Source organism: Cynoglossus semilaevis, chromosome 5 (assembly GCF_000523025.1).
Source record: "Cynoglossus semilaevis isolate Cse_v1.0 chromosome 5, Cse_v1.0, whole genome shotgun sequence".
Classification (NCBI taxonomy): domain Eukaryota; kingdom Metazoa; phylum Chordata; class Actinopteri; order Pleuronectiformes; family Cynoglossidae; genus Cynoglossus; species Cynoglossus semilaevis.
In genome coordinates, this window is record NC_024311.1 from 9,974,073 (window position 1) to 9,999,316 (window position 25,244).

The 25,244-nt window shown below is 46.5% G+C and overlaps 2 protein-coding genes across 7 annotated transcripts in view; one reads left to right on the forward strand and one right to left on the reverse strand.

Annotated features, from left to right (window-relative positions):
- The window catches only part of itsn2b (intersectin 2b), a 19,292-nt gene extending 3,217 nt beyond the window's left edge, over positions 1-16,075 (reverse strand). Inside the window, 34 exon segments of the mRNA XM_025055390.1 lie at positions 1-41; positions 324-507; positions 670-776; positions 858-964; positions 1,600-1,788; positions 1,967-2,063; positions 2,201-2,322; positions 2,414-2,444; positions 2,530-2,696; positions 2,898-2,950; positions 3,177-3,370; positions 3,563-3,723; positions 4,093-4,243; positions 4,371-4,492; positions 4,708-5,450; positions 5,535-5,680; positions 6,042-6,181; positions 6,497-6,584; positions 6,674-6,814; positions 6,912-7,058; positions 7,138-7,382; positions 7,718-7,806; positions 7,964-8,101; positions 8,180-8,243; positions 8,501-8,637; positions 8,873-8,915; positions 10,531-10,550; positions 11,767-11,806; positions 12,325-12,579; positions 13,465-13,652; positions 14,315-14,378; positions 14,511-14,603; positions 14,731-14,827; positions 15,872-16,075. The exon segment at positions 1-41 is cut by the window's left edge and continues 82 nt beyond it. Coding sequence (XP_024911158.1) covers positions 1-41; positions 324-507; positions 670-776; positions 858-964; positions 1,600-1,788; positions 1,967-2,063; positions 2,201-2,322; positions 2,414-2,444; positions 2,530-2,696; positions 2,898-2,950; positions 3,177-3,370; positions 3,563-3,723; positions 4,093-4,243; positions 4,371-4,492; positions 4,708-5,450; positions 5,535-5,680; positions 6,042-6,181; positions 6,497-6,584; positions 6,674-6,814; positions 6,912-7,058; positions 7,138-7,382; positions 7,718-7,806; positions 7,964-8,101; positions 8,180-8,243; positions 8,501-8,637; positions 8,873-8,915; positions 10,531-10,550; positions 11,767-11,806; positions 12,325-12,579; positions 13,465-13,652; positions 14,315-14,378; positions 14,511-14,603; positions 14,731-14,737 — 4,514 coding nt within the window. The 5' untranslated portion in view covers positions 14,738-14,827; positions 15,872-16,075.
- Positions 16,076-17,193: 1,118 nt separating this feature from the next.
- On the forward strand, positions 17,194-25,184 carry kif28 (kinesin family member 28). Of its 6 annotated transcripts, XM_025055652.1 has the most exons (27): positions 17,196-17,930; positions 18,518-18,709; positions 18,886-18,936; positions 19,023-19,175; positions 19,568-19,603; positions 19,714-19,833; positions 20,046-20,153; positions 20,236-20,390; positions 20,510-20,621; positions 20,708-20,775; positions 21,026-21,168; positions 21,302-21,423; positions 21,510-21,600; positions 21,698-21,755; positions 21,912-22,035; positions 22,124-22,259; positions 22,430-22,548; positions 22,705-22,812; positions 22,889-22,987; positions 23,139-23,282; positions 23,374-23,444; positions 23,522-23,656; positions 23,771-23,937; positions 24,052-24,161; positions 24,235-24,358; positions 24,579-24,790; positions 24,867-25,184. In XM_025055652.1, the coding sequence occupies exons 1-27, from the start codon at positions 17,877-17,879 to the stop codon at positions 25,017-25,019; spliced, it is 3,165 nt and encodes a 1,054-aa protein (XP_024911420.1). In that variant the 5' UTR covers positions 17,196-17,876; the 3' UTR covers positions 25,020-25,184. The 6 variants fall into 6 exon arrangements, 5 of the variants coding, with proteins under 5 accessions (XP_024911418.1, XP_024911419.1, XP_024911420.1 ...); XM_025055650.1 differs by having other exon boundaries at positions 17,194-17,930; positions 23,374-23,621; XM_025055651.1 differs by having other exon boundaries at positions 17,194-17,930; positions 23,142-23,282; positions 23,374-23,621.
- The last annotated feature ends 60 nt before the right edge of the window (positions 25,185-25,244 follow it).

Here is a 25,244-nt window from a genome sequence, read left to right on the forward strand (position 1 = left end):
GACAGTGGCATCCCCTTACACCTGTAGTCTGTGGCAAGTTTCTGACACAAAGAGAAAAAAAAAAAACTTCAAAAATTCAAACTTCAGAAAGGTATAAAATATCCCATGAGTCCTTGCAAACACTGCACTGCATGGTGTTAAGAGAAAAGTAAAAGACGGCAGCCTGTAGATTTGACAGGAAAGCAGCTGTTAATAAAGTTAAAGCTGTTAAATGTTAAAACTACAAAGGCCTTCCTTCCTTCCTTTCTTTTCTCTCCTCTTTTTCCTTTCCTTCACCTCGTCTCGTCTCCTCCTCATCCCTCCCCCTTTCCTCTCCTGCCTACCTTCAGAAAGAGCTTGAAGTCCGGCTCGTTGTCCGTGCGGTTCTGGAGCAGAGTGGCACCGTTGATCTGACAGGAGCAGAACCTGATGTAAGGCTGCATGTGGGACAGTTCTGCTGCCAGGATGTCTCCGACCTTTTGGACGGGCATGTTCTCACCTGCAGCCTTCTTACAGGCACGCAGTGCCCTGCAAACATAGAACACGGAACATGTTTACAGTAAATCCAGAGCTGAGGCGTCTGGAGATCACAGACACCGATACACATGTTGGTCAGAAGAAGTTCTCCGTTGCCCTGGTCACATGGACTCTATGGACATCACTGACATCACTGACATCACTGACCACACATTGAGAAGTTTTGTGTTACAGGACGGTAGTTCTTTCCAGTTGACAAATATCATGGACATCTCAGCCTCACTCAGCCGGCCGGACTCTGACATTGGTCTATAGAACACCTGAAGACAAACACGTGTGTGTCATGGAGCACACTGGAACACCTGTGTTCTGTCACAGTGACTGCAGTGTGGTGGCCTCACCTCCAGGACCACGTTCAAATCTTCTACATATCGTTCCTCCGTCTCCATCAGCTCATTGATGTAACCCTGTCTCTTCTTCTCCAGAGTACTCAAAGACTCGGCACCACCTGCAGCCAAGACAGGACATCAGGACTGTTCTTATGACACACACACACACACACACACACACACACACACAATCACTCGGTGTACCTCTGCTTTCAGCATCTCTGTCATCCCACAAGTTTAAAAAGTGAAAGTTGCTCCATAAAGTCATTGCTCCGTCCCTGTGTCTCTGTCTACTTTACCCTCCGTCTCTGTGTCTCTGTGTCCTGCTCTCACTCACATGTCTACAGTCTGACTAAAGCTCCACTGACACTAATCTGTTTGGGCCAAAACATTAAGAGGTCGTCTCCTTCCTCCTCACTGGGCCGCAGGTCAACAGTTCACTCATCTATAGTTTCTGTCTGGAAATCAACCAGAAATAATGATGTTTAAACCATAATGATGTTCAGATGGAAGCCAATAATAGACAGAAGCCCAGAGAGACATGTTCATCATCAGCTGCTGATGCCACATGATAATGAGGCAGTGCACAGCTAACACACAAAGCCATCATGAGCCTGGAGCTGGGTCCTGGTTTGTCTTTTCTCCTCTAAATGCCTCTAAAATCTTAGTCCAGACTTTTGTACACAGCCTGTGGGTGGCGACGCGGTGCCTGATACTTTATTGACACAATGTCTAGTTGAAAACGTTTTCTTACTGTGTTGACCGGGGTCAGAATCCACCGTTTTAATGTAGTTGGTGGGAAAGAGGCCTGTGGCCCCGTTGACCTCTCCTTTCCACCAATCAGAGTCATTCTTGTCCAGGACGTTGATCAGCTGACCACTGGAGAAGCTCAACTCATCCTCGTTAGCAGCTGTGTAGTCGTATAACGCAACGACCTGACAAACTGAAAGAAGACGGGAGGATTACAGGAGTGTGTGTGTGTGTGTGCATCTATACTTCGTGGTGTGGAATAAGGGCCAGAGTTAGGATTATGGTACGGATTAAGATTAGGGGTTGGGTTTAGGGTATGTGTGAAGTCCTCACAAGTCATGAAAACCACTCTGTGTGTGTGTGTGTGTTACCTGGCTGAGGTGCTGGTGTGGACTGGCCACTGCTGGAACCCAGCATTTTGACTTTAGAAGCAGGGAACCAACCCTTCTGTCGTCTTTTACCTCGAGCCTGAAGATCAACAAACAAACAGAACTAATGAGGTTCTAATGATCAACAGCCAACACCAAGGCTTCATCATTCTAATAACAGCCAAGGAGTCACATTCTATTTCTCATGGCATAAAATTAAACAAACTGTGCCCTGACCTGCAATTCTCCCACCCACCACCCGGAGGCGTTCTTGCCAAGGATGAGGATGAGTTGGCCAACTTCAAGATGCAGCTGGTCAGCACCAACAGAAGTGTGAGCTGTGATGACCTGGGCGACCTCTGTGCACAGAAACTCCATTAGTGTTTGGTCAGTACCAGAACAGTACTAGAACAGTACCACAGAACATCAGTGCAGTGATCACATGCCCACCTGGTTTCTTCTTTCCAGTCAAGCTTGATGTCTGCAGTAGACCACAACAACAGTTGAATGGAATGTTGAACAACATTATGTTCTGGTTCTGGTTCTGGTGAGTGAACAGGGATTACATCTGACTCTTTCGGTTTGACGTAGTTACTGGGAAAAACTCCTGCTTGGTCACCGATGGAGCCGCTCCACCACTCTCCTTCTCTGCTGCTCACTAAGATCAGATCTCCTGCACTGAAGGTCAGATCCCCCGGCTCTGGAGTCTCGTAGGTGTACACAGCCACGTACTCTGGAAGGAGAGACGGACCAAAAAGGCCACAGCACGTTATTCAGAGTCAACATTTGGTTTTACTGGCAGACACATAACAGCCAGAGTGGAGAACAGTCGGAGGAGTTGACCTCCTGCTTCTCCACAGACACTTTAAACAGATGAAACAACAACTCTTCTCCACTATCTCCATCCAGTGAACTGCAGCACATGGTCAAGCACCTTCAAACTTCTGGTTGTCACTGGTCTCTGCAGCAGGAGTGGAGCTCTTCACACTGTGAAACACAAAGACCACAGTGAAACACAAAGAACACAAAAACAACCGCACCACCAGCTGGTGGATCGACGATCATCACAAAACTTTGGTGATGATCGTCATTAAAAGGTTGACCCACAGGTGGCGCTACAGTGGTCAGAGCAGGTTACATTTTTACTTTGTGAGATGTTCAATGAACAAACTGACACTGAAACAGAACCAGTTTGACTGATGGACAAACTTACTCTGGACTCTGGTCCTCCTCCAGCAGCTTCACGTACGTTTTAGGGAACCAGCCCTTTTCACCATTCAGCTCTCCCAGCCACCAGTTCTCCTGCTGCTCCAGCACCTGGATCACATCGTCCTTACTGAAGTTCAGATGGTTGTCTGTCTTAGCTGTCCATGAACACAGAGCCTGGGCCAATAGCTGACCAAGAACCTGATGACATCACAGATGGTGTTAGAGCCAGAGCCATCACCTCCCCACCACAGTGTGGCCCGTGTTTTCAGTTAATTCTGCTAATGACAGGAGTAATCCCACTGACTCAGCACACAGCATCAAATAATCATCAAAAGGAGATAATGTATCACATGGCAGTAAGAGCTGCTCCAGCTTGACCTCTGACCTCACCTGTCCGTGACCCTCTGAGGCTGCAGGGATCAGTGGCTGTGTTGGTGTGAAGGCAGACTTGTTGCCTGTTAGCTTAGCAACCTCCAGGGCGTTGGAGAGCTGTGATTGTAGTGGGAGATGATTCACGGGAGCAGGAGCAGCAGGAGCAGCAGGAGGAGCAGGAGCAGCAGGAGGAGCAGGAGCAGCAGGAGGAGCAGGAGCAGCAGGAGCAGCAGGAGCAGCAGGAGCAGCAGGAGCAGCAGGAGCAGCAGGAGGAGCAGGAGCAGCAGGAGCAGCAGGAGCAGCAGGAGGAGCAGGAGCAGCAGGAGCAGCAGGAGCAGCAGGAGCAGCAGGAGCAGCAGGAGCAGCAGGAGCAGCAGGAGGAGCAGGAGCAGCAGGAGCAGCAGGAGCAGCAGGAGCAGCAGGAGGAGCAGGAGCAGCAGGAGGAGCAGGAGCAGCAGGAGCAGCAGGAGGAGCAGGAGCAGCAGGAGCAGCAGGAGCAGCAGGAGGAGCAGGAGCAGCAGGAGCAGCAGGAGCAGCAGGAGGAGCAGCAGCAGGATGAGGAGGAACAGCAGGAGCAGATGTGTTCTTTGAAGAGTCTGGTGGAGCCGCTTTCTCCACGTAGCTCTCTGGGAACCAGCCCATCTTCCCTTGTCTGCTGCCGTACAGCCAGCCGTCCTCCTGCTCTGCCGTCTCATCCACCTGAAGAAGACGACAACAGTGGAAACGTCAACACTACTGTGTTCCACTGAGCTGTAACATCTGTATTTTACTGGACTAACTGTACCACACTACAGATCCAGACCCAGACGCTGGTTCTTGTTCTCACCTCAATGATGTCATCAGCACTGAAGCTGAGCTCCTCGTTATTCCGAGCCGTAAATGGATAAAGTGCTTTGAAGGGTGTGAGAGCAGCAGACTTCCTGCGCTGCGTAGCTTTGTGTTGACCACCTGGAGAGTCACAATAGAGATGTTACAGTGCCATCAGCTGGAGAGAGGAGAGTATGAAACATGTGCTGATCACAGCCTCATCCTGGGACCTCCTACATATACTACTGTAGTGTGAACCCGTCTGTAGTGTGAACCCGTCTGTAGTGTGAACCTGTCTGTAGTGTGAACCTGTCTGTAGTGTGAACCCGTCTGTAGTTTAACTCCAATGCAGTTACCTTTCCTCTCCTCCAGGCCTCTCAACAGGGAGGTCAGTTTCTCATGAATGTCAATCTTTCCTCCTCCAATTGGCTGCGGAGATAACTCCTCCTTCCTCCTGCGTTCCTTCTCAGCTTCTTCCTCTTCCTCCTTTCTCTTCCTCTCCTCTTCCTGTTTTCTCCTATCCTGCTGGACCCTTTTCCTTTCTTCCTCCTTTTTAATCTTTTCCTCCTCTTCTCGCCTTTTCCTCTCCTCTGAATCTCGAAGAGCGGCCTCGGCTGCCCTCTGTCGCCTCCTCTCCTCTTCCTCCCTCTCTCTTCGGCGCTGTTCCTCTCTCCGCTGTTCCTCTAACCTTTTTCTTTCCTCCTCTTCCCTTCTGTGTCGCTCCTCTTCTTCTTTCTTTCTTTTCTCTTCTTTCCGTCGCTCCTCCTCTAGTTTCCTCCTCTCTTCCTCCAGTTGTCTTCTTTCCTCTTCCAGCTTTCTTCTCTCCTCCTCCTGCCTTCTCCTTTCCAGCTGTCTCTTAAGTTCTTCTTCCTCTCTTTTTTTCCTCTCCTCCTCCTCCCTCTTCTTCCTCTCCTCCTCCTCTCTTGCTCGGAGTTCTCGTTCGGCCTGCTCTTTTGCAGCCTGAATGAGAGCCTGTCTTTCTTTCTCCTCCAACTCCCTCTGTTTGGCCTCTCTCTCCTCCTGGAGCTTCCTTTGACGCTCCTCCTCATCCCTTCTCAGCTTCTCCTGCCACTGACGCTCCTTTTCCATCATAATACGTCTGAAAACAGGAGGCAAAAGGTCAGAGGTCAAACCTTCTTCCTAACCCACTTCAGGTCAGATCAAACAGATAACAGCAGTAAACCTTTGAGCCTCCTCCTCCTCTTTCTTCCGTTGTTTCCTCTCCTCTTCCTCCTCCTTTCTTTGAATCACTTCACGCCACTTTTCCTCTTTGATGCTCTGTAATTTTTCCAGTGCTGACAGCTGCTGCGAGTTTCTTTCTCTTAGATTCTGGTGTCAATGAAACAGAACAAAGATCAAATCATCATCTACATCGTAAAAAATGAAAAAACGAAAGAAATGTTTCTGACAAATATTAGTACAATTGCTAAACCTCAATAAAATCAAGTTTATTGAATAAATTAATATTAATGTTTCAAAGAATAAAACAATTAAAATTATGAGAATATTTATTTAGCACATCCCAACAATGCACAATATAAAAAATATATAAATAAGTCAATTGCTGGATCACCTCAGTGGTAATTTGGCAGCTGGTTGACTCGAACCACCACCCACAGCCCTCATGGTGCTGACATATATAAAATAATCAAATAAAGATGAAGACTTCCTCAGTGGTTTCTCTCTTCACCTGCATGTCTTTGTTGAACTGGTCCATCTGAACCAGTTTTGCAGCCGTATCTTTTTCCAGAGCTTCCAGCTTCTGCTGCAGTTGAACGCACATGGCTTTTTTCTCAGACACAGACACTTTGAGTGTGGACATGGTGGACACTGAGAACACATGAGAAACAGGGTTTGGTTGACAAGTGTAGAGGAACAGAAACATCACTTCAAGTGATCCACACTGAACCACACTGTGTGACACTTAATCGTTGTTCATCATTAACAAGTCTGGAGTTTGATAAAGTGTTGGCAGTAAATGAAGCTGATGGTCATCTGAGTTCTGACCTTCCTTCCTTGACTAGTCAGCCAAAGTTAAATAAAAAAAAAAAACAAGGTGCGAATGTAACACTTTCATAGAGATAACTGTACAACTGCCCAAAAAGTTTCAATCCCAACCCAGAGTGTCAGTGCATCAGAACTAACCCGGTGAGTTGTCCAGGGACAGGTTGGTGAGTTTCTCCCTGAGTCTGTGCTGCTCTGGGGTCAGCTGAGACAACTTCCTCTGAAACTCCTGACCAACACCAACAAAGACACAAGTCAAATACAACACTGCCTCACTCACTGTGTCACTCACTCATGTACACACACGTTCACACACACCTCCAGCTGTTTGTGCAGGTCACTGATGTTCTGCTGACAGCTGTCCTTCCTCTGTCTGCTCAGATCCAGCTCTGTCTTCTGCAGCTTCTTCCTGTTCTGTACGTCCCTCAGCCTGTCTGAGATCTGACGCTGGTTATTTCCCTGAGACAGTCATAGAATGTAACTATTAACAACAAACAAACAAACAAAGACAGTGTTTGTGTTAGTTTAGCCACACTGACGTGTCTTCATCACTCACCACAGCCTCCAACTCCATCTCCAGGCTCCTCTTCTTAGCCTTCAGTCTGATGATGACGTCCTGCTCCTGCTCCTTCTTTATCTGCAGCTCTCCTTGCCTCCTCCTCTCCCACTCCTTTTTTTGGCGCTCGAGCTCCCGCTGTTCAGCCTGCACCACAGCAAACGCACCGTTATTTAGTAAAGAAAGTGAGGCAGATGTGGGCGGATAATAGATCAACAGTTCACACCTCTTTTCTCTCCATCTCCCTCTGTCGCTCCTCCTCTTTCTGCCTCTCCAGCTCTCTCTCCCGCTCCTTCCTTCTCCTCTCCTCAGCCTCTCTTGCCTCCCTCTCTCTCTTTTCTTGCTCTTCTCTCAGCTTTTGTGCTCGCCGCTCTTGCTCCCTTTTTTCTGCCTCCAGCAACGCCAGTCGCCTTTTCTCCAGCTCTGCGTTCCCTCTCTCCAGATTGGCTTTAAATTTATCCTCAAATGAAACTGAGTGTAGACACAGCCAAACTTTTCATTAGTGACATTTGTGGGATTCAACACCTGATGTGTACTGGCTGTGTACAGAACAGAGTTGAGATTAAAGCACAAGAGTGTGGACAACTGAAATAACATCGTCACACCATGGTCACACATTTATTACAATCTATCAGCACAGAAAACAATGGGCTTTGACCTTTGACCTTTTTTATCCATGTGCACTGGTGTACTGTACGTGTACTGTGTGTTTCTATGAAGATGAAATCATGTTTGTGTTTGTGTGAGCGTGTCTCTGTCAGACACCGCTGAAGTGGAAATGTGTGAAGGGTTTAATGAGCACTGACTGTTGGTCTTGGTTTTCTGTGGTGGTTCCAGGTCCAGGTCATCCATCAGAGCTGCATAGACAGTGGAGCTGGATCCGTTCACTGAACTCCTGCAATCAGACCATCCAAAAGATTCAACTGTTTAGAAAAACAATGGCTGAGATTCAACAAAACTGTTCAATAAAGACATGAAACGATGGGAGTGGGGGTTGGAGGGGTGGGGACGGGGTGCATGTGTGATGATGGATGAACAAAGTACTCTTTCACCTATGTGAGGGTGGTACCAGCTCTGTTGGAAGGATCAGCGGCAGCGGATGTCCACTCTTGGCCACGTCCACCAGATGCATGGCCAGAATAAACTCCTCGGCCTTCAGCTTCCCGTCCTTGTCCACGTCTGCTAAAGTCCTGGAATAAAATATCATAGAGAACAGGTAGCACCCTGTGAAGCCACTGCGGTGCAGGTCCATGTGTGTGAAGACTCACCAGATTGAAGCCAGCTGTGGCTGAGTCAGCAGAGTGGACGCCAGGAATCCTCTGACCTGCTGACCTGGAAACAACACAGAGCACTCAATACAGACCGGGGGGCAGGGGGGGTCAATCACTTATTGATTCATCACACACGTTACGTGACATAGTGTAACATGTGACATCATTGATCACAGGTGAGAGAAAAGTTCAACCAGTTGAACCAGTTCAACCTGGATGAAAACTAAAATACTGAACATACTTGGTGCTGGGTGTGTGAAGAAAGTCACTTTTTCTGAACACACCCATAGCTGGTACACACACACACACACACAGTACCAGTCAAGTATCCAGTCATCTGTTTGTCCAGGCCGTTGAACTGTTGTCTGTACTTCAGTCTGGAGGCGTGGGGCACAGCCCAGTCACTAGGACCAGAGAGCAGGGGTGACATCACAGACGGAGATGATGAGGCGGAGCTGGAACAAGTGAGCAAACACACTGAACCAAAACTGGGCAAACCTCAGCAATGACAGTCAAACAACCATTCACACCTACATTCACGTCCACTGACACATTCACACCTCTGCCCACTTCAGAGTCAACAATTAAGCTATTCACACCGTCAGAGTCCAGTCAAATACAGAAGACTAGATGACAACAGCGGACAACACAGAGGTGGTTGTTGTGGTGACACAGGTCCTGAAGACTTACCTGCTGGATCCTAGGTCCAACAGTGGGGGGGTCATGTTCAAACCTGTAAAAGAAGACCGAGAGAACCACATGAACACTGTCATCAGCTGGATTCTGGACATTATTGACCTTCATATTGTTTAAAAAACACACTCCCAATTGTACAGTAAAACCAGTTTCATTTCAGGAGCCAGTAGAGGGAGAAGCTAACACCTTCCATCCATAAATCATGGACAGGTAGCAACACATTGGCTCTGTGTGTATATATAAATATATGTGTGTGTGTGTACTGTATATATACACACTGTGTTTACTGGTTTATGTACCTGGGGTCAAAGATCCAGATGAAATGGGTTGAAGAATTCCTATGGTGCTGTTTGGCATTGAAGGGTTTCCTATAGAAGACATCAGGGGCCTGATGTTCGTGGGGGCTATGAGAGTACTGAGGCCTGTGGGTACGTGGACCAGAGGGGTGAGTCCTGTCATGGGTGAGAGTCCTGGGGCTGCTACAGAGATAGGCGTCAACATGGTGAGGTTCGTCCCAGGAATCATAGACATGTTGAGAGGCGTTGAACCCACACCTGGAACAGAAAGATACCAGATTGGTCCAGGGAAACACAACAACGTCTCAGAGGCCTGTCTGGTTCAACCATGGACAACTCAACAACAATTACATTCATCTGGTTAATGAGGGGCTTTGTAATTAATTCATCACAACTGATCCTGTTTAAATCACATATCAGTATTTGACACAACAAGATGTTTGTTACATGACTGACTACATACAAACACATGTAAACAATAACAGAAACATATGTCTACAATGTTTTTGTAAACTTCAAATAAGACATACATCGTACAGAAATGATTCTGTCTGTATCACCCTTTCTAATCACCTAACCCTTGGATTTTCTATGGCCATGCCACTGAGTGTGCCCTAACCAATATACACATACAGTATATATACAGTATATACTTGTGTGTATATATGGGCGTATATATATATATATATATATATATATATTTGCTCAGATCCAGCTCTGTCTTCTGCAGCTTCTTCCTGTTCTGTACGTCCCTCAGCCTGTCTGAGATCTGACGCTGGTTATTTCCCTGAGACAGTCATAGAATGTAACTATTAACAACAAACAAACAAACAAAGACAGTGTTTGTGTTAGTTTAGCCACACTGACGTGTCTTCATCACTCACCACAGCCTCCAACTCCATCTCCAGGCTCCTCTTCTTAGCCTTCAGTCTGATGATGACGTCCTGCTCCTGCTCCTTCTTTATCTGCAGCTCTCCTTGCCTCCTCCTCTCCCACTCCTTTTTTTGGCGCTCGAGCTCCCGCTGTTCAGCCTGCACCACAGCAAACGCACCGTTATTTAGTAAAGAAAGTGAGGCAGATGTGGGCGGATAATAGATCAACAGTTCACACCTCTTTTCTCTCCATCTCCCTCTGTCGCTCCTCCTCTTTCTGCCTCTCCAGCTCTCTCTCCCGCTCCTTCCTTCTCCTCTCCTCAGCCTCTCTTGCCTCCCTCTCTCTCTTTTCTTGCTCTTCTCTCAGCTTTTGTGCTCGCCGCTCTTGCTCCCTTTTTTCTGCCTCCAGCAACGCCAGTCGCCTTTTCTCCAGCTCTGCGTTCCCTCTCTCCAGATTGGCTTTAAATTTATCCTCAAATGAAACTGAGTGTAGACACAGCCAAACTTTTCATTAGTGACATTTGTGGGATTCAACACCTGATGTGTACTGGCTGTGTACAGAACAGAGTTGAGATTAAAGCACAAGAGTGTGGACAACTGAAATAACATCGTCACACCATGGTCACACATTTATTACAATCTATCAGCACAGAAAACAATGGGCTTTGACCTTTGACCTTTTTTATCCATGTGCACTGGTGTACTGTACGTGTACTGTGTGTTTCTATGAAGATGAAATCATGTTTGTGTTTGTGTGAGCGTGTCTCTGTCAGACACCGCTGAAGTGGAAATGTGTGAAGGGTTTAATGAGCACTGACTGTTGGTCTTGGTTTTCTGTGGTGGTTCCAGGTCCAGGTCATCCATCAGAGCTGCATAGACAGTGGAGCTGGATCCGTTCACTGAACTCCTGCAATCAGACCATCCAAAAGATTCAACTGTTTAGAAAAACAATGGCTGAGATTCAACAAAACTGTTCAATAAAGACATGAAACGATGGGAGTGGGGGTTGGAGGGGTGGGGACGGGGTGCATGTGTGATGATGGATGAACAAAGTACTCTTTCACCTATGTGAGGGTGGTACCAGCTCTGTTGGAAGGGTCAGCGGCAGCGGATGTCCACTCTTGGCCACGTCCACCAGATGCATGGCCAGAATAAACTCCTCGGCCTTCAGCTTCCCGTCCTTGTCCACGTCTGCTAAAGTCCTGGAATAAAATATCATAGAGAACAGGTAGCACCCTGTGAAGCCACTGCGGTGCAGGTCCATGTGTGTGAAGACTCACCAGATTGAAGCCAGCTGTGGCTGAGTCAGCAGAGTGGACGCCAGGAATCCTCTGACCTGCTGACCTGGAAACAACACAGAGCACTCAATACAGACCGGGGGGCAGGGGGGGTCAATCACTTATTGATTCATCACACACGTTACGTGACATAGTGTAACATGTGACATCATTGATCACAGGTGAGAGAAAAGTTCAACCAGTTGAACCAGTTCAACCTGGATGAAAACTAAAATACTGAACATACTTGGTGCTGGGTGTGTGAAGAAAGTCACTTTTTCTGAACACACCCATAGCTGGTACACACACACACACACACAGTACCAGTCAAGTATCCAGTCATCTGTTTGTCCAGGCCGTTGAACTGTTGTCTGTACTTCAGTCTGGAGGCGTGGGGCACAGCCCAGTCACTAGGACCAGAGAGCAGGGGTGACATCACAGACGGAGATGATGAGGCGGAGCTGGAACAAGTGAGCAAACACACTGAACCAAAACTGGGCAAACCTCAGCAATGACAGTCAAACAACCATTCACACCTACATTCACGTCCACTGACACATTCACACCTCTGCCCACTTCAGAGTCAACAATTAAGCTATTCACACCGTCAGAGTCCAGTCAAATACAGAAGACTAGATGACAACAGCGGACAACACAGAGGTGGTTGTTGTGGTGACACAGGTCCTGAAGACTTACCTGCTGGATCCTAGGTCCAACAGTGGGGGGGTCATGTTCAAACCTGTAAAAGAAGACCGAGAGAACCACATGAACACTGTCATCAGCTGGATTCTGGACATTATTGACCTTCATATTGTTTAAAAAACACACTCCCAATTGTACAGTAAAACCAGTTTCATTTCAGGAGCCAGTAGAGGGAGAAGCTAACACCTTCCATCCATAAATCATGGACAGGTAGCAACACATTGGCTCTGTGTGTATATATAAATATATGTGTGTGTGTGTACTGTATATATACACACTGTGTTTACTGGTTTATGTACCTGGGGTCAAAGATCCAGATGAAATGGGTTGAAGAATTCCTATGGTGCTGTTTGGCATTGAAGGGTTTCCTATAGAAGACATCAGGGGCCTGATGTTCGTGGGGGCTATGAGAGTACTGAGGCCTGTGGGTACGTGGACCAGAGGGGTGAGTCCTGTCATGGGTGAGAGTCCTGGGGCTGCTACAGAGATAGGCGTCAACATGGTGAGGTTCGTCCCAGGAATCATAGACATGTTGAGAGGCGTTGAACCCACACCTGGAACAGAAAGATACCAGATTGGTCCAGGGAAACACAACAACGTCTCAGAGGCCTGTCTGGTTCAACCATGGACAACTCAACAACAATTACATTCATCTGGTTAATGAGGGGCTTTGTAATTAATTCATCACAACTGATCCTGTTTAAATCACATATCAGTATTTGACACAACAAGATGTTTGTTACATGACTGACTACATACAAACACATGTAAACAATAACAGAAACATATGTCTACAATGTTTTTGTAAACTTCAAATAAGACATACATCGTACAGAAATGATTCTGTCTGTATCACCCTTTCTAATCACCTAACCCTTGGATTTTCTATGGCCATGCCACTGAGTGTGCCCTAACCAATATACACATACAGTATATATACAGTATATACTTGTGTGTATATATGGGCGTATATATATATATATATATATATTGATAGATAGATAGATATACACACACACCATTTTGTGCTTTTCTGTTTGTGTTTACTCTGTGGACAAACAGGGCTCTTCATCTCCAGGTTTTCAGCTGTAAAAACTGGTTCAGTAAAAACTGATGCCCTTTTTTGTTGCCACCAACAAATTCATCATACTGGTTCATCCTTGGCCGTACACTCTGAGTGTGTACGAACACTCTCCCCCCTCCCCCCCACCCTGTTTGAAGGGAGAAAACGACGGCCAGTAAAATGATTGACTACATTTTAATTTATCTTGTGAATGTATGGTGTTCTCATCCCAGGATTCCATCAGACCAATTCCTTCAGGTAGTCTGGGGTGAATTCACACCTTCAACTTTTGCTCTAATGCGTAGACTACCTCCTACTGGCAGCTGATTGTCAGGCTGGAATACACACCAAAATATTAAAATGATTAAAACTGTACCATAGGTGGGGTTAGTCATGGTAGAGGGGGGTGTGCTGAGGATGGGAACAGCCACCGGGGGCTGCTTCATGATGATGGGCAGTGCTGACGGCAGTGGAGTTCCCTGGAGCTTCAGTTTGATGAGCTTCATAGCGATGGAGAACTCCAGTCGATCCATCTTTCCATCTTTGTTCATGTCAGCCAGCGACCTGAGAGAGACCAGGGTTAAACTTCAGCCAATCACAGCAGAGACACATGGTCCTGGGTTCTTCCCACTGTTGGAGCATTCACGCACACACACAGTATCTGCCTCTGACTCTAACCATGACCATGACCCTGACAGACTGACAGAATGATTGTGGGTATTTACGTACGTCTACTATCAATTACGTTTTGTGAAAGTGAATTATTTGTCATTGTTTCACTGCACACCACCAAATGTGACCTCTGATTTTAACCCATCAGCTCTAAGCATTCGGGAAGCAGTGTGTGGGGACGGAGCACCTCAGTGGTAACTTTGCAGGTGGTGGACTTGAAAACCTGAAACCTTCCTTAACCACCACTGTGCCAAGAGTCCAGTACTTTTGAACATTTTAAATATGGTCAAAGCTATTCCAATGTCACTGTTTAATTTCAACTCTTCTCTATTTCATTATATTCTATTCAACTCAACTGTACTCTACTGTGATTGGCTGAGGTTTTCTAACATTTTGAATGGGCCAGAAAATACATTTCTCTAAGAATTTCAATGCTGTAGGACAGCCATTAGCAGACTGATTGAACCAAAAACATGGTTTCTACCCTAGCGTTTCTCTACTTGGGTAAAATATACACAAACAAAGGTAAAAAAACATGTGTAAATGTGTTTCACCAAATCTCTGCCAGGACTGATGCAGGAAGTCCTGACTGCAGGAAGAACTTCTTCGCCTGTTCTCCTGTGGAAAGAGAAGAAAAATGATTCAGTCAGCTGTCTGTCACTGTAGCTGTCTGTTACTGTAGCTGTCTGTCACTGTTGTCACCACCGACCAGTGCAGCACCAACATCGGTGACAGACACCGTTGATGTACCTGAGACAAAGCCCATGGATGGAGAGAGTGAGTCAAACTTCTGATCATGTTTGTGCCTCTCTTCTGGAGTGACGGCCCAGACACTGAGACCACCTGGACACGGAGACAAAAGTCAGAGGTCAAAGGTCACATTCTATAACTTTTATATTTCTTGTTTTGCAGCTTCACTTCTGTGAAACAAAGACTATTAAACACACACACACTTGACCAGTTATCTTACTGTTCATGTCTGCAGCTGGGCGAGGAGGGAAAAGGGTGAGAATGGGGGAGAGAGGAGAAACTCCTGGTGGACGGATTCAGGTCCTGTTCACAGCCATCTGTGAGAGAAAGAAATGAAGAGGATAAAACCTTTACAAAACACACACAGTTTGGTCATTCTGCAGGAGTCAAGAAGAGACGGCTGATTTCAGAAGCTCTAACGATCTCACAACCAACCAGTCAACAACAGAGTTAAACTAATGTTTGTGGAAGTGAATTATCCTAGACCAGTGGTTCTCAAACGTTTTAGTCTCTCAAACACTGTAATACCTGACAAATACACAGAGCTGTCTCAAACTCTGTAATACCTGACAAATACACAGAGCTCTCTGAGTACCACCATGATGGCCAACATTAGAATATAACATATATATATGCATTTTCCCCACGTACCACTAGAGAGCGCTCGTGTACCACCAGTGATATGCGTACCACAGTTTGAGAACCACTGTCCTAGACAGCTCCGTGTGTCCACCCCGACCAACCGGTGCCTTCTACTGCCACACAGAACAGAGCAGTGGAACTGACTGATATCCACAGGTTAGAAACTTCTAGAAATCTGACAACGGTGACACCGTGCTGCCTGTATCCACCACGATGCTGTGGGTTAGGGTTAGTTAGTAGATGGCTGAGAAAATACTTCACAGTACTGCATCTACTACAGTATCTGGGTGTCAGTGAGGAGCAGAGCAGACTCCTGCCTCCTCGTGTGTGTGTGAGAGAGACAGAGAGACACTGATGAACACACTAACATTTCCTGGTATGACCTGTAACCGGATCAACGAGTTTAAACCTGGAGAAATGTGTGTAGACGTTTCTTAAAATGTGCGCCGTGAATATTCCAACATCTCTGTCCCGACCAGAGCTGACGAACTCCCGCTAAGTTCCTTAGTTAGCTAACGAACCCGACCCCACAGTCAGCCCACTCCTCTCCGAGCTAACGAACAACTTTCCAACAAAGTTAGCACAAAGCACAGAAGCTCAAACAACAAACACACGTATGTAAAGCAGCAGAGAGACGAGGCCTGGAGGTAGAATCTGAGGAAAGACTCACTGGAGGAAACTCATACCCGCGCCCAACAGCAACAGTTTCGGTCACTTACCTCCGTGACCACGGCCGTAGAAACAGAAACTTCCTGGGAAGTTTTCACACGTTCCCTACTTACGGTTTTTACCGAACAGCGTTGACTTAAAGTTAAAAAAGAGCTCAGTGAGTTTTCACATTAAGAAACACCGGTCCGAGAAGAGCTGAGGCTGACAGCTCTGTGTCACACCAACAACATGGCTGACTGACTGACTGACTGTATGTGTGTCTGTTTGGGTGGGTGAGGGTGGAGGGAGGGGGTGTGGAGAGGGTGGCAAGGGACTGTGAAGAATAAAAAATCAAGAATCTTTAATTGTCACATGACATTGCAGATAACGGCAGTGAAATAAGGGTGCGATGGATCCGGACTGTGCAAAAAGGCAAAAAGTAGAAGTAAAATAAATGAAATAAAAAATATAAAACAAAATAAAATTAAACTTCATCAAGAAAAATATAAATAAAAATGATAACTGATTCTTAATATATAATTCTTGTAATAAATACTTCTGTTCTTACACCGTTTGTAACATGTCGGTTGTTACAGGGACAGACCAATAGGGGGCGACATTGAGTCATATTTGTAGCTGCTAATGTTCACTTGGTCACACAAACGATAAAATAAATGTGGAGTTGGGCGGTGTGGGAATGACGCTCAGGTGACGCGTTGAGTCACGTGTTGGGAAGACCGAATCTTTTTACTGACTCGGATCTTTTACCCTCGAACATTAAATTGAATGAAACTAGAACGAGTCATTTCGTTCATTTTTACGGCAGGGGACGCTGTAGCCCTCTTGTGTGTGTTGTAAATAAAACCATGGTTTGCTTCAGCTAACATAGTATAATAATACACCAAACAAGCAATTCAAACCATGTGAAAACCTAAGAAAGTAAATACACACCACAATAAAGTGACTGGTGTCCAGCATCCTTCCTGTCATTGTTGTTTAACAGCGTCACAGTCTCTGGGTAGCTCTCGCGTGACAAATGAACGAGATCCGAGGACGGACGTACAGCTCGCTACACAGCTGTGAACGATGAACGAGACAAATGAACAATTCGGATGAACGAGAACGAAAACGACCCGTTCAGTTCGAGCTGCCTGTCCCGTTACAGCTGATAGATGACAAGTGAATGTAAAACTCATTTTGACAATTAGTGAGACAATTAAAACAAAACGTAACAATTAGTAAGTTCATTAAAATGTTTACATGGTGCATTTATTGTGTCCAAAATGTAATATTATTATTATTGTTGTTACTATTATTATTTTTTTGTTTTATTATATATAAGACAATCAATATGTTGATATAATGTTCAATCGTATTTATTTATAAACACACTTTACATTAATTACACAACACTTAAATAAATAGAACAGTTAAATAAGAATAAAGTTAAATGAAAGAACGATCCGTATGAACGATTCGTGAACGAACTGTAGTGCCCGCTGCTCTCTACACAGCCTGAGTCACGCTGGATTATTAGTGATGTGTAGTTCGTTAACGATTCGAACTACACATCACTAATAATCCAGCGTTAACCACCCTGCAGCCACAGGAGTGTGTGTGTGAGAGAGAGAGTGTGTGTGTATTCTTGGTTAGGATGAAGCTGTAACCTGAGCTCGTCCTCCCCGCTGACTCTCAGTGAATTATTCAGTGTTGTTAGAGAGGCTGAAAGTGAAACCAAAGAGAGGGAAGAAAGTCAAAATACGAATATTTATCAGAAGTTGAAACAACTTAAACATTTTAACGACAAGAATTATTTTCTTGAGATTTAATTCACATGTAACTCAGGAGTAAAACAGATCAATGTTTATCACATTTTCTGTTTCTAATGTAGAATTTCTCTTTTTTTCCTTTCTTTTCTAACGCTCCTGTTTTCCTGGTGAGCAGAGGTTTCATTTCAGTAACCAGCACTGGTTACCAGTGACTGCCATAGTAACTGTGTTCATGTAAGTGGAGACAGCGTGTGTGTGTTCAGTCTCCCTGTGTGTGAAGACCTGCTGCAGACTGAGGGCAGCAGACATGAACAGGAAGGACTGTGTCAGAGTGGCCGTCAGGGTCCGACCCTTCAACAAGGTCAGTGTTTTCTTTCTGCTGCCATTCAATATTCTTTCTTTCAACCTTATTTCTCTCACTGTTTGCGTCAGCAGTGACACAGCTGCAGGTCCTGTCACGTAGTTCTTAAAGAACTAAAAGTGGACTATAAAAGTGGACCATGGACAAGTATCTACTAGAAGGAAACAGAATCTTGGTAGATAAGTGAAGCTGAGCTTCAACAGGGTTTAATACCCTCTACCTCAACAGGAAATTCTGAGAAGAAGCTGGGATCAGACTGGTCCGTGATCAGCAGCTGGTTCTAATTCAACTAATCATAGAGTTAGTCAGGTTTTAGTCAACTTCAGTCAATGACAGGTCGATAAGAATAAAAAGATTTTGACCATTGATCTGAGGAAAGAGCAGAGGAAGTCGATGCTGAAATATTAGCTGTGTGAAGTTTTTATTATTATTATAACTCCACAAACTATAAAATAATTTGTAAAACATTAAGAAAGACCTAAAACTAATTTGTTTAAAAAAATTTAATTTGCACCCTACTTTGAACCAACTTGGAGTCTGTTCTCTGAGTAGAACAGTTTAATGTTGTCCAACTCCACTGTCTCCAGAGAGAGAAGGATGCAGGCAGTCGATGTATCATCTCCATGGTTACCAGCTCTGTCACCATCCAGGACCCTCATGACCCTCACAACCGCCGCTCCTTCTCCTTCGACTACGCCTACTGGTCCCACAGCGGCTTCTTACGTGATCATAACGGCCTGTATGTGCCTGAGGAGCCGGGGGGACGCTACGCTGACCAGGTCACAAGTACCTGCCCACCTGTACTTTGTCACCATTGTACACATGCTTTAAAGTAGTTGGCTGCATCAAGAAAGAATAACATTTATTTTAACAGAGAACTCAAACAAATCGAAGTCCTTAAATGTAACAACAAATAACAAATGTGATAATTGTCATCATTGTCTGTTGTCTTCAGGACAGTGTTTTCCAGGACTTGGGGGAGGGAATCCTTGAGAATGCACAGCAGGTGAACATCACTGTCTCTCTGTTGGGATATTTCTATTTTCCTGGGCTCCAACCATCTTAATCAAAGTGATGGGATTCTGTGCACAGGGTTACAACGCCACCTTGCTGGCCTATGGACAGACCGGGTCTGGGAAGAGTTACTCCATGGTCGGCTACGGGCCGAACAAAGGCCTGGTCCCAAAACTGTGTGACCGACTGTTTGAAGACATCAGAGGAAACCAGGCAACCAGACAGTGTCAGGTAGACATGCAGAGGGAAGCTGCACTGGCTAACTTTGTTTGAGTGTTTTTCTACCTCTGATTGGTTAGAATTGATCTGTAACTTTTACGGATGTCCTATATTATCGGTCGGTCGATGTTATGGGACGTGCCTAGTAATTTACTCTTGGTCTTTGGTTTTCACTGGAGATGAAGCAAGTGTCAACATAGAGGAGAGATTATGAACAAGAAGGAACAATGTAAGAAACAGATCATCCACCCATCCATAAATCCAACCATCCGACCACTCACCAACCCATCCGTCCGTCCATCATCCTCTCTTAGCCAGCATATGAAGCTAACAGTGTTTCGCCTTTAACATGTATTCACTCCTTCAGAACTAGAACTATAATGGTTCTGTTGATGGTGTCACAGGTGTTCTTCAGTATGATGGAGATCTATAATGAGCAGGTGAGACATGCAGCAGCGATCAACTCTTGATCATTCCATCAATCAATCAACACTTCCTTACGACAAGCCAAAGGTGACCAAACTAGAACGAGCCTGTGTCCACTGTCCAGGTGATCGACCTTCTGTCTCGGAGTTCTCGTACGTCAGGTGTTCTCCGGGTCAGAGAGGAGCAGCACAGAGGTTTCTATGTAGAGGGTCTGCGGACGGTTCCCTGTGACAGTGCTCAGCAGGTACAGTTTAATCAAAGTGAAAGGGAATTATTTGTCATTGTGACCTCTGCTTTTAACCCATCACCAAAGTGAGTAGGGTCAGCTACAAGCTGCCTGGGGAGCAGTGAGTGCTTCCTTAACCACTAAGGCACCACCGCTTAGGGAGAGTGTGCTCTAGCTCACTCAGATCTATGTGCTAACACACCATCTGCAGGTAACTAATGTTCTTGTAGGTGGAACAGCTGATGGAACAGGGAACCAGGACTAGAACTACAGCTGCCACTCACATGAATGCTAACAGCAGTCGCTCACACATGCTAATCATCCTGCAGCTCAAACAGGTCACGTCAGCCGTGTAAAAAAATATTCCACATTTAAAATAGTCCATGTTTAAAATATTCTACATTTGGACTTCTTCTCCAGATCTTCTCCAAAGAGAACATCACCAAACAGTCCTCCATTAACCTGGTGGACTTGGCTGGCAGTGAGCGTCAGAGGTCATCGGGGTCAGAGGCTGACCGGCTGAAAGAGGGAACAGCCATTAACCTGAGCCTCACTACTCTTGGTAATGTCATCAGGTAGGAGTAGTTTCTCCTTTACAGTCAATTATTCTGACATTGTAGTCCATTTTCTGTTGTTAACGTTGTACCAATTTAGTGATTGGTGATTGGTTGACCGACCGTCTCTCTCTGACCAGCGCTCTGGCCGACGTGGTGGTGGGGAAGAGAGCGGTCCACATTCCCTACAGAGACTCAGTTCTCACCAAGCTGCTACAGTCAGCTCTGGGAGGAAACAGTCGCACTGTGATGGTACCACTGCAGACACACCTTAACCTCGTGACCCCCCTTCACTCTCACTCCTCCATCTGAATGAATTCAAATCTCTGCTTTTGAAGATCGCCACCCTGAGCCCTGCGGACATCTTCTACGAGGAGTCTCTGTCCACACTACGCTACGCTGAGAGGTGAGAACCGGAACTGCAGGAGTTTCCTACGAATTCTGGGAAAACAAATTTCAGGAATGGTTGGATGTTGAAGAACCACTTTTATTCTTTTTTTTACCTCAGTTACTAAACAGATTTATTCTGACTGTGTTTAAAGATCTGGTTCTGATCAGTGGTCATGGTCTGGGTCTCCGGACCTCAGCAGAAAGAAAAGTCCAAATTAATGACCGGCTAACTAACTATTCTAACTATTGTCTCTCCTCTGGTTCAGGGCCAAGCACATCCAGAACCAGGCGGTGGTGAATGAGAGCCCCACTGAGCGCATGGTCAAAGAGCTGAAGGCTGAGAACGCCAGACTGTTGCAGCGGCTCAGCCGCCTGGGCCAAGATGGACGCCGAGCAAACGAGGAGACCAGTAAATGTTTCACATAAAAATGCAGCAATCAGGAGACAGGGGGCGCTGTCCAGCATCGGGCTGAGACTCTCTCTGTTCAGTCTTTTTACAACACACACTTTTTAATGACCTTGATGACCTTGTCTCTGTGCAGAGGAGCTCCGTCAGCTGCTGACCAACAATGAACTCCAGATCAGAGCCATCCAGACTCTGTGGGAACAACACCTGCAGGACGCACTCAAGGACTGGGAGCTGCAGTACGCCACCATCACTCAGGTCAGAGCACCGACTTCTGTCTGACTTTTTTTTTCCACTTGTTTTTCTTTGACCTTCATGTGTTTGGATGTTTTCCTCTCGGTCAGGAGAGAAGGATGATTCAGATGTTTCCCTCCATCCACAACATCAACGAGGACGCGCAGCTCTCTGGTGTCGTCAAGCTTTTCATCAGAGAAGGTCCGTTTGTAGAAAACAGCAACAACAATAACACAATACTATCGATCACAACAACAACAACAACAATCTGTTTTCTTTTTGACCGTGTGCTGCTCAGGTGAATGGGACGTGGGTCTGTGTGACTCCCCACAGTCCATTACCATCAGGGGTCTGGGGTGAGTGTTTCCAGGTCGTGGTTGACAGCAGTACTGTTGTTAGCCATTGTTAATCCTACCAGGTTAACGTTGCTAACATTTAAAATATGTTTTCTATTTACTACACGTTACTTCAACCGTCTGAACTCCTGCTGCAATGTGAGTATTTGTCTGTAGGATCCAAGAGCATCACGCAGTCTTCAGGAATGAACAGCGCAGGGTAACAGTGACCCCACACCAGGGGTCAAAGGTTATCGTCAATGGTCAAACTGTTACCCAGACAACTGAGCTGCAGCACTTGGTCAGTCTCCAAAAACACAGACTCTAATCATATCACATTGTGACATTTAACACCCGTCCCTCCTCCCCCCAACGTCCACTCTCCTCAGGATCGTCTTATTCTGGGATCCAACAGCACCTACCTGTTCATTGGCTATCCATCAGAGAGGGGCGGAGAAGACTGCAGTCGCTATGACTACGACTACTTCCAGTCTGAACTGGCTGCTGCTGAAGGCATCCACCTGGGTGAGGGGTGAGGGGTGAGGGGTGGGCAGGGGTGATGATGATGATGAGACGGTGATCAGTGACACTGATGTCTTGTCACAGTCCTCTCTGACTCAGAGCAGCACTTGTCATCATATCTGAGGAGACGTTAGCTACCCTCTGCAGTTGTGTTGACCTGTTGACCTCCACAGGTGAGTCCAGTCCTGGCGGTGGTCAGACTGACCCCAGTCTCCTGGCAGTTTTCTATGACTACATCAAACTGATGCCAATGGTGGCTGAAGCCAATCAGATGAGCCAGGAGCTGAAGAAGGTGACGCAGTCTGTGGGCATTGGTCCTCAAAGGTCCATGGGGGGAGGGAGGGAGGGAGGGAGGGCTGTGTTTTGGTAATCCTTATATTAAAGTCTTCAGATGAGTTTCAGTGATGATGTCACAGTTCACCTCTGTACTGTTCTGTCATCACTGTAGGACATAGAATTTAAACTGGAGATCAAGAATTTGGCAGCGTCGGATTCAAAAGGTCATGACCTGGAAAAAGACGTTGTTGTCAGGGTGACATCGTTGCCAAGGAAACAGGTCAGACTGCGACTCTCTCCCCTCTCTACTGTGTGTACTAACTCCTCAGTCTGACGGTCTGTGGACATCTCCACAGGTGTGGGTGTGGTCCAAGAACAAGTTTGTCAACCGAAAGTTCCTGATGGAAGAACTGTACCAGCAGCAGCAGCAACAGGCGGAGCAGAGAACTGTTGATGTGAGTGTGTCTGTGTCACTGCCTCATCAGGGACTGATGTTAGATTTGAACCACCATTTGAGCCACTTTTGAAAACAACACAGCTGTGATGAATTTGAGCCCATTCATCACAACACAGCTGTGATGAATTTGAGCCCATGTATGTTCACAGCAGGGAGGACAGGACACGTCCAGAGCTGCAGCGCTGCAGGACAAAGACCCGTTCTGGGACCCAGTGGAGCCCCTCCTGTTGGGCACCGCCCACCTGTGGCTTCAGTCTCTGGTCTTTCGTATCCCCCTGGAGGAGCAGCTGGAGGTGAGGTGTCACGTGACAGACAGTGGTTCGATAAATCATGTGACCTGAGATGATTCTGCGTGTGTGTGTGTGTGTGTGTGTGTGTGTGTAGGTTCTGAGTTCAGAGGGAAGAGCAGAGGCCATTCTTCAAGTACAGCTGGTTCCCTGCAGCTCTACTGGACTGTATGACACACACACACACACATACACACACACACTTTCACTCACACACACCATTCCAGACTTCTCCTGTGTTCCAGTCCACTTGGGGAGGATGGAATCCTCATGGATCCTTCAGAGTTGCTGGGACAACGTCTGGACTTCCAGCTGGTCCTGGACCAGTGTTTTGGTCTGCACTGGGTGAGGGAGGCCCACAACAGAGGGGTGCAGTTTGGGTAAGGTGTGGACTACACCCATACATGACTCACACTGATGAGAGTGAAGAGGTGTAGAACTGAGGGAGGCTGTGTGTGTGTGTGTGTGTGTGTGTGTGACCTCCTCTGTCTCAGCTTCAGGATCTTCGACTGCAGCCAGCCGTTCTACACTCCAGCTGTGTGGAACCAGGTCAACCCTCTGCTCCATCACCACATCCACCTCACATCTCTGCACACCACCTCCTCCCTGCTGGACTACCTACAGAGCAGCGCCGTGGTGCTGGAGATGTGGGCGCTCCAAGGTTGACCTTTGACCTCAACTTTTCATCATTTCCATTCTCCTACTGGACTATATTGTTGAGGTCATGACCCGAAGAATTCACCAACACGTGTGTGTGTGTGTGTGTGTGTTTCAGACGGCTGTACAGAGCTGGTTTCCTCTGTAGATGAAGGGAGGATGACCAGTGACGGCACCTTCATCATGGACACACCTCCTCCTCCTCCTCCAGCTCCATCCAAAGCTTCAGTCAGTCTGAGTTTGTCCTGTCATTTGTATTTGTCTTCATGTCCTGACCTGATGACTGTGGTCTGTGTGTCAGTCTGCAGAGCTCAGCTGTTCAGTGAAAACTCTTCAACAGGAAGTGACACAACTTCAAAGACTCAATGCATCACTGATGAAAGAAAACACCAGTCTGAGAGAACAGCTCCACAACACCAGGAATGGTATGTGTGTGTGTGTGTGTGTGTGTGTGTGTGGACCTGTTCCATGTTTGAAGGCTGCTCTTCTGTCTCCTTTTCACCTTTTAAGGACTTTTATTTTGACAACTCTCTTCACAGGGGTCTACAGGTGTTTGCTTGTATTTAACAAAATAAAGTCCCTCTGATGATTAATGATGATTAATAAAGCATGTTGTTGATTTTGTTTTTCTGTGGCCTGGTACAGACTGTCCCGCGGCCTGGTACTGTAGCAGTCTGTTTTTGGACTCTGATCCTTATCTTCCTGCTGGTGTCTGTGCTGCAGGTGATGACGGCGGCCGCCGTCGTTCTCTGCGTCCCAGCTGTGACGCAGACTTGGCTCGTGCTCTGAAGGTTTTCTACCACAGCATGACATCAGTGCGAGCTCAGCTGCAGCGTCTGTGTCGACACAGGCCCAGTGTAGGTTCACCAGTGTGACGTGGGTGCTGTAAAAGAACAGTCTGGAGTCTGATCCTCGCTGTGGTTGTTCCTCCAGGATGAGTCTGACCTGCTGGGGCTGCGACTCTTCGTCAATGAGCACAGTCGTCTGACCAAAGACTTCTCAGAGCAGCTGGATCAGACCGTCTCCAGGCTCAAACATGACGTCGCTGCCATCGTTCGCTGGAAACGATCAGCGAACTGCTCCTGACCTGTGTCTGTACGGTTCTCTCCTCCGTCTGATCATGTGATTAGCAGCATGGTGTCTGACTGGACACGGCGATACACTAGATACCTCATCATTACACATAAGTGATGCCCCATCACTTGACTCATGTGAAGTATTTTCAAAATAAAGGTCTTTCCAGAGCCTCTTTAAAAGACAGTATGGTCATAGAGGTTTGTTCTTGTTGTATGGTCAGCCTGTTGGATGGTT

Excerpts from the sequence above, each read along its gene's own strand:
- kif28 (XM_025055650.1), top strand. The coding sequence starts at position 17,877 with ATGAACAGGAAGGACTGTGTCAGAGTGGCCGTCAGGGTCCGACCCTTC. Across the intron at positions 22,549-22,704 it reads TGAGCCAGGAGCTGAAGAAG|GACATAGAATTTAAACTGGA; the intron begins GTGACGCAGTCT and ends TCATCACTGTAG. Across the intron at positions 24,359-24,578 it reads GCTCCACAACACCAGGAATG|ACTGTCCCGCGGCCTGGTAC; the intron begins GTATGTGTGTGT and ends GGCCTGGTACAG.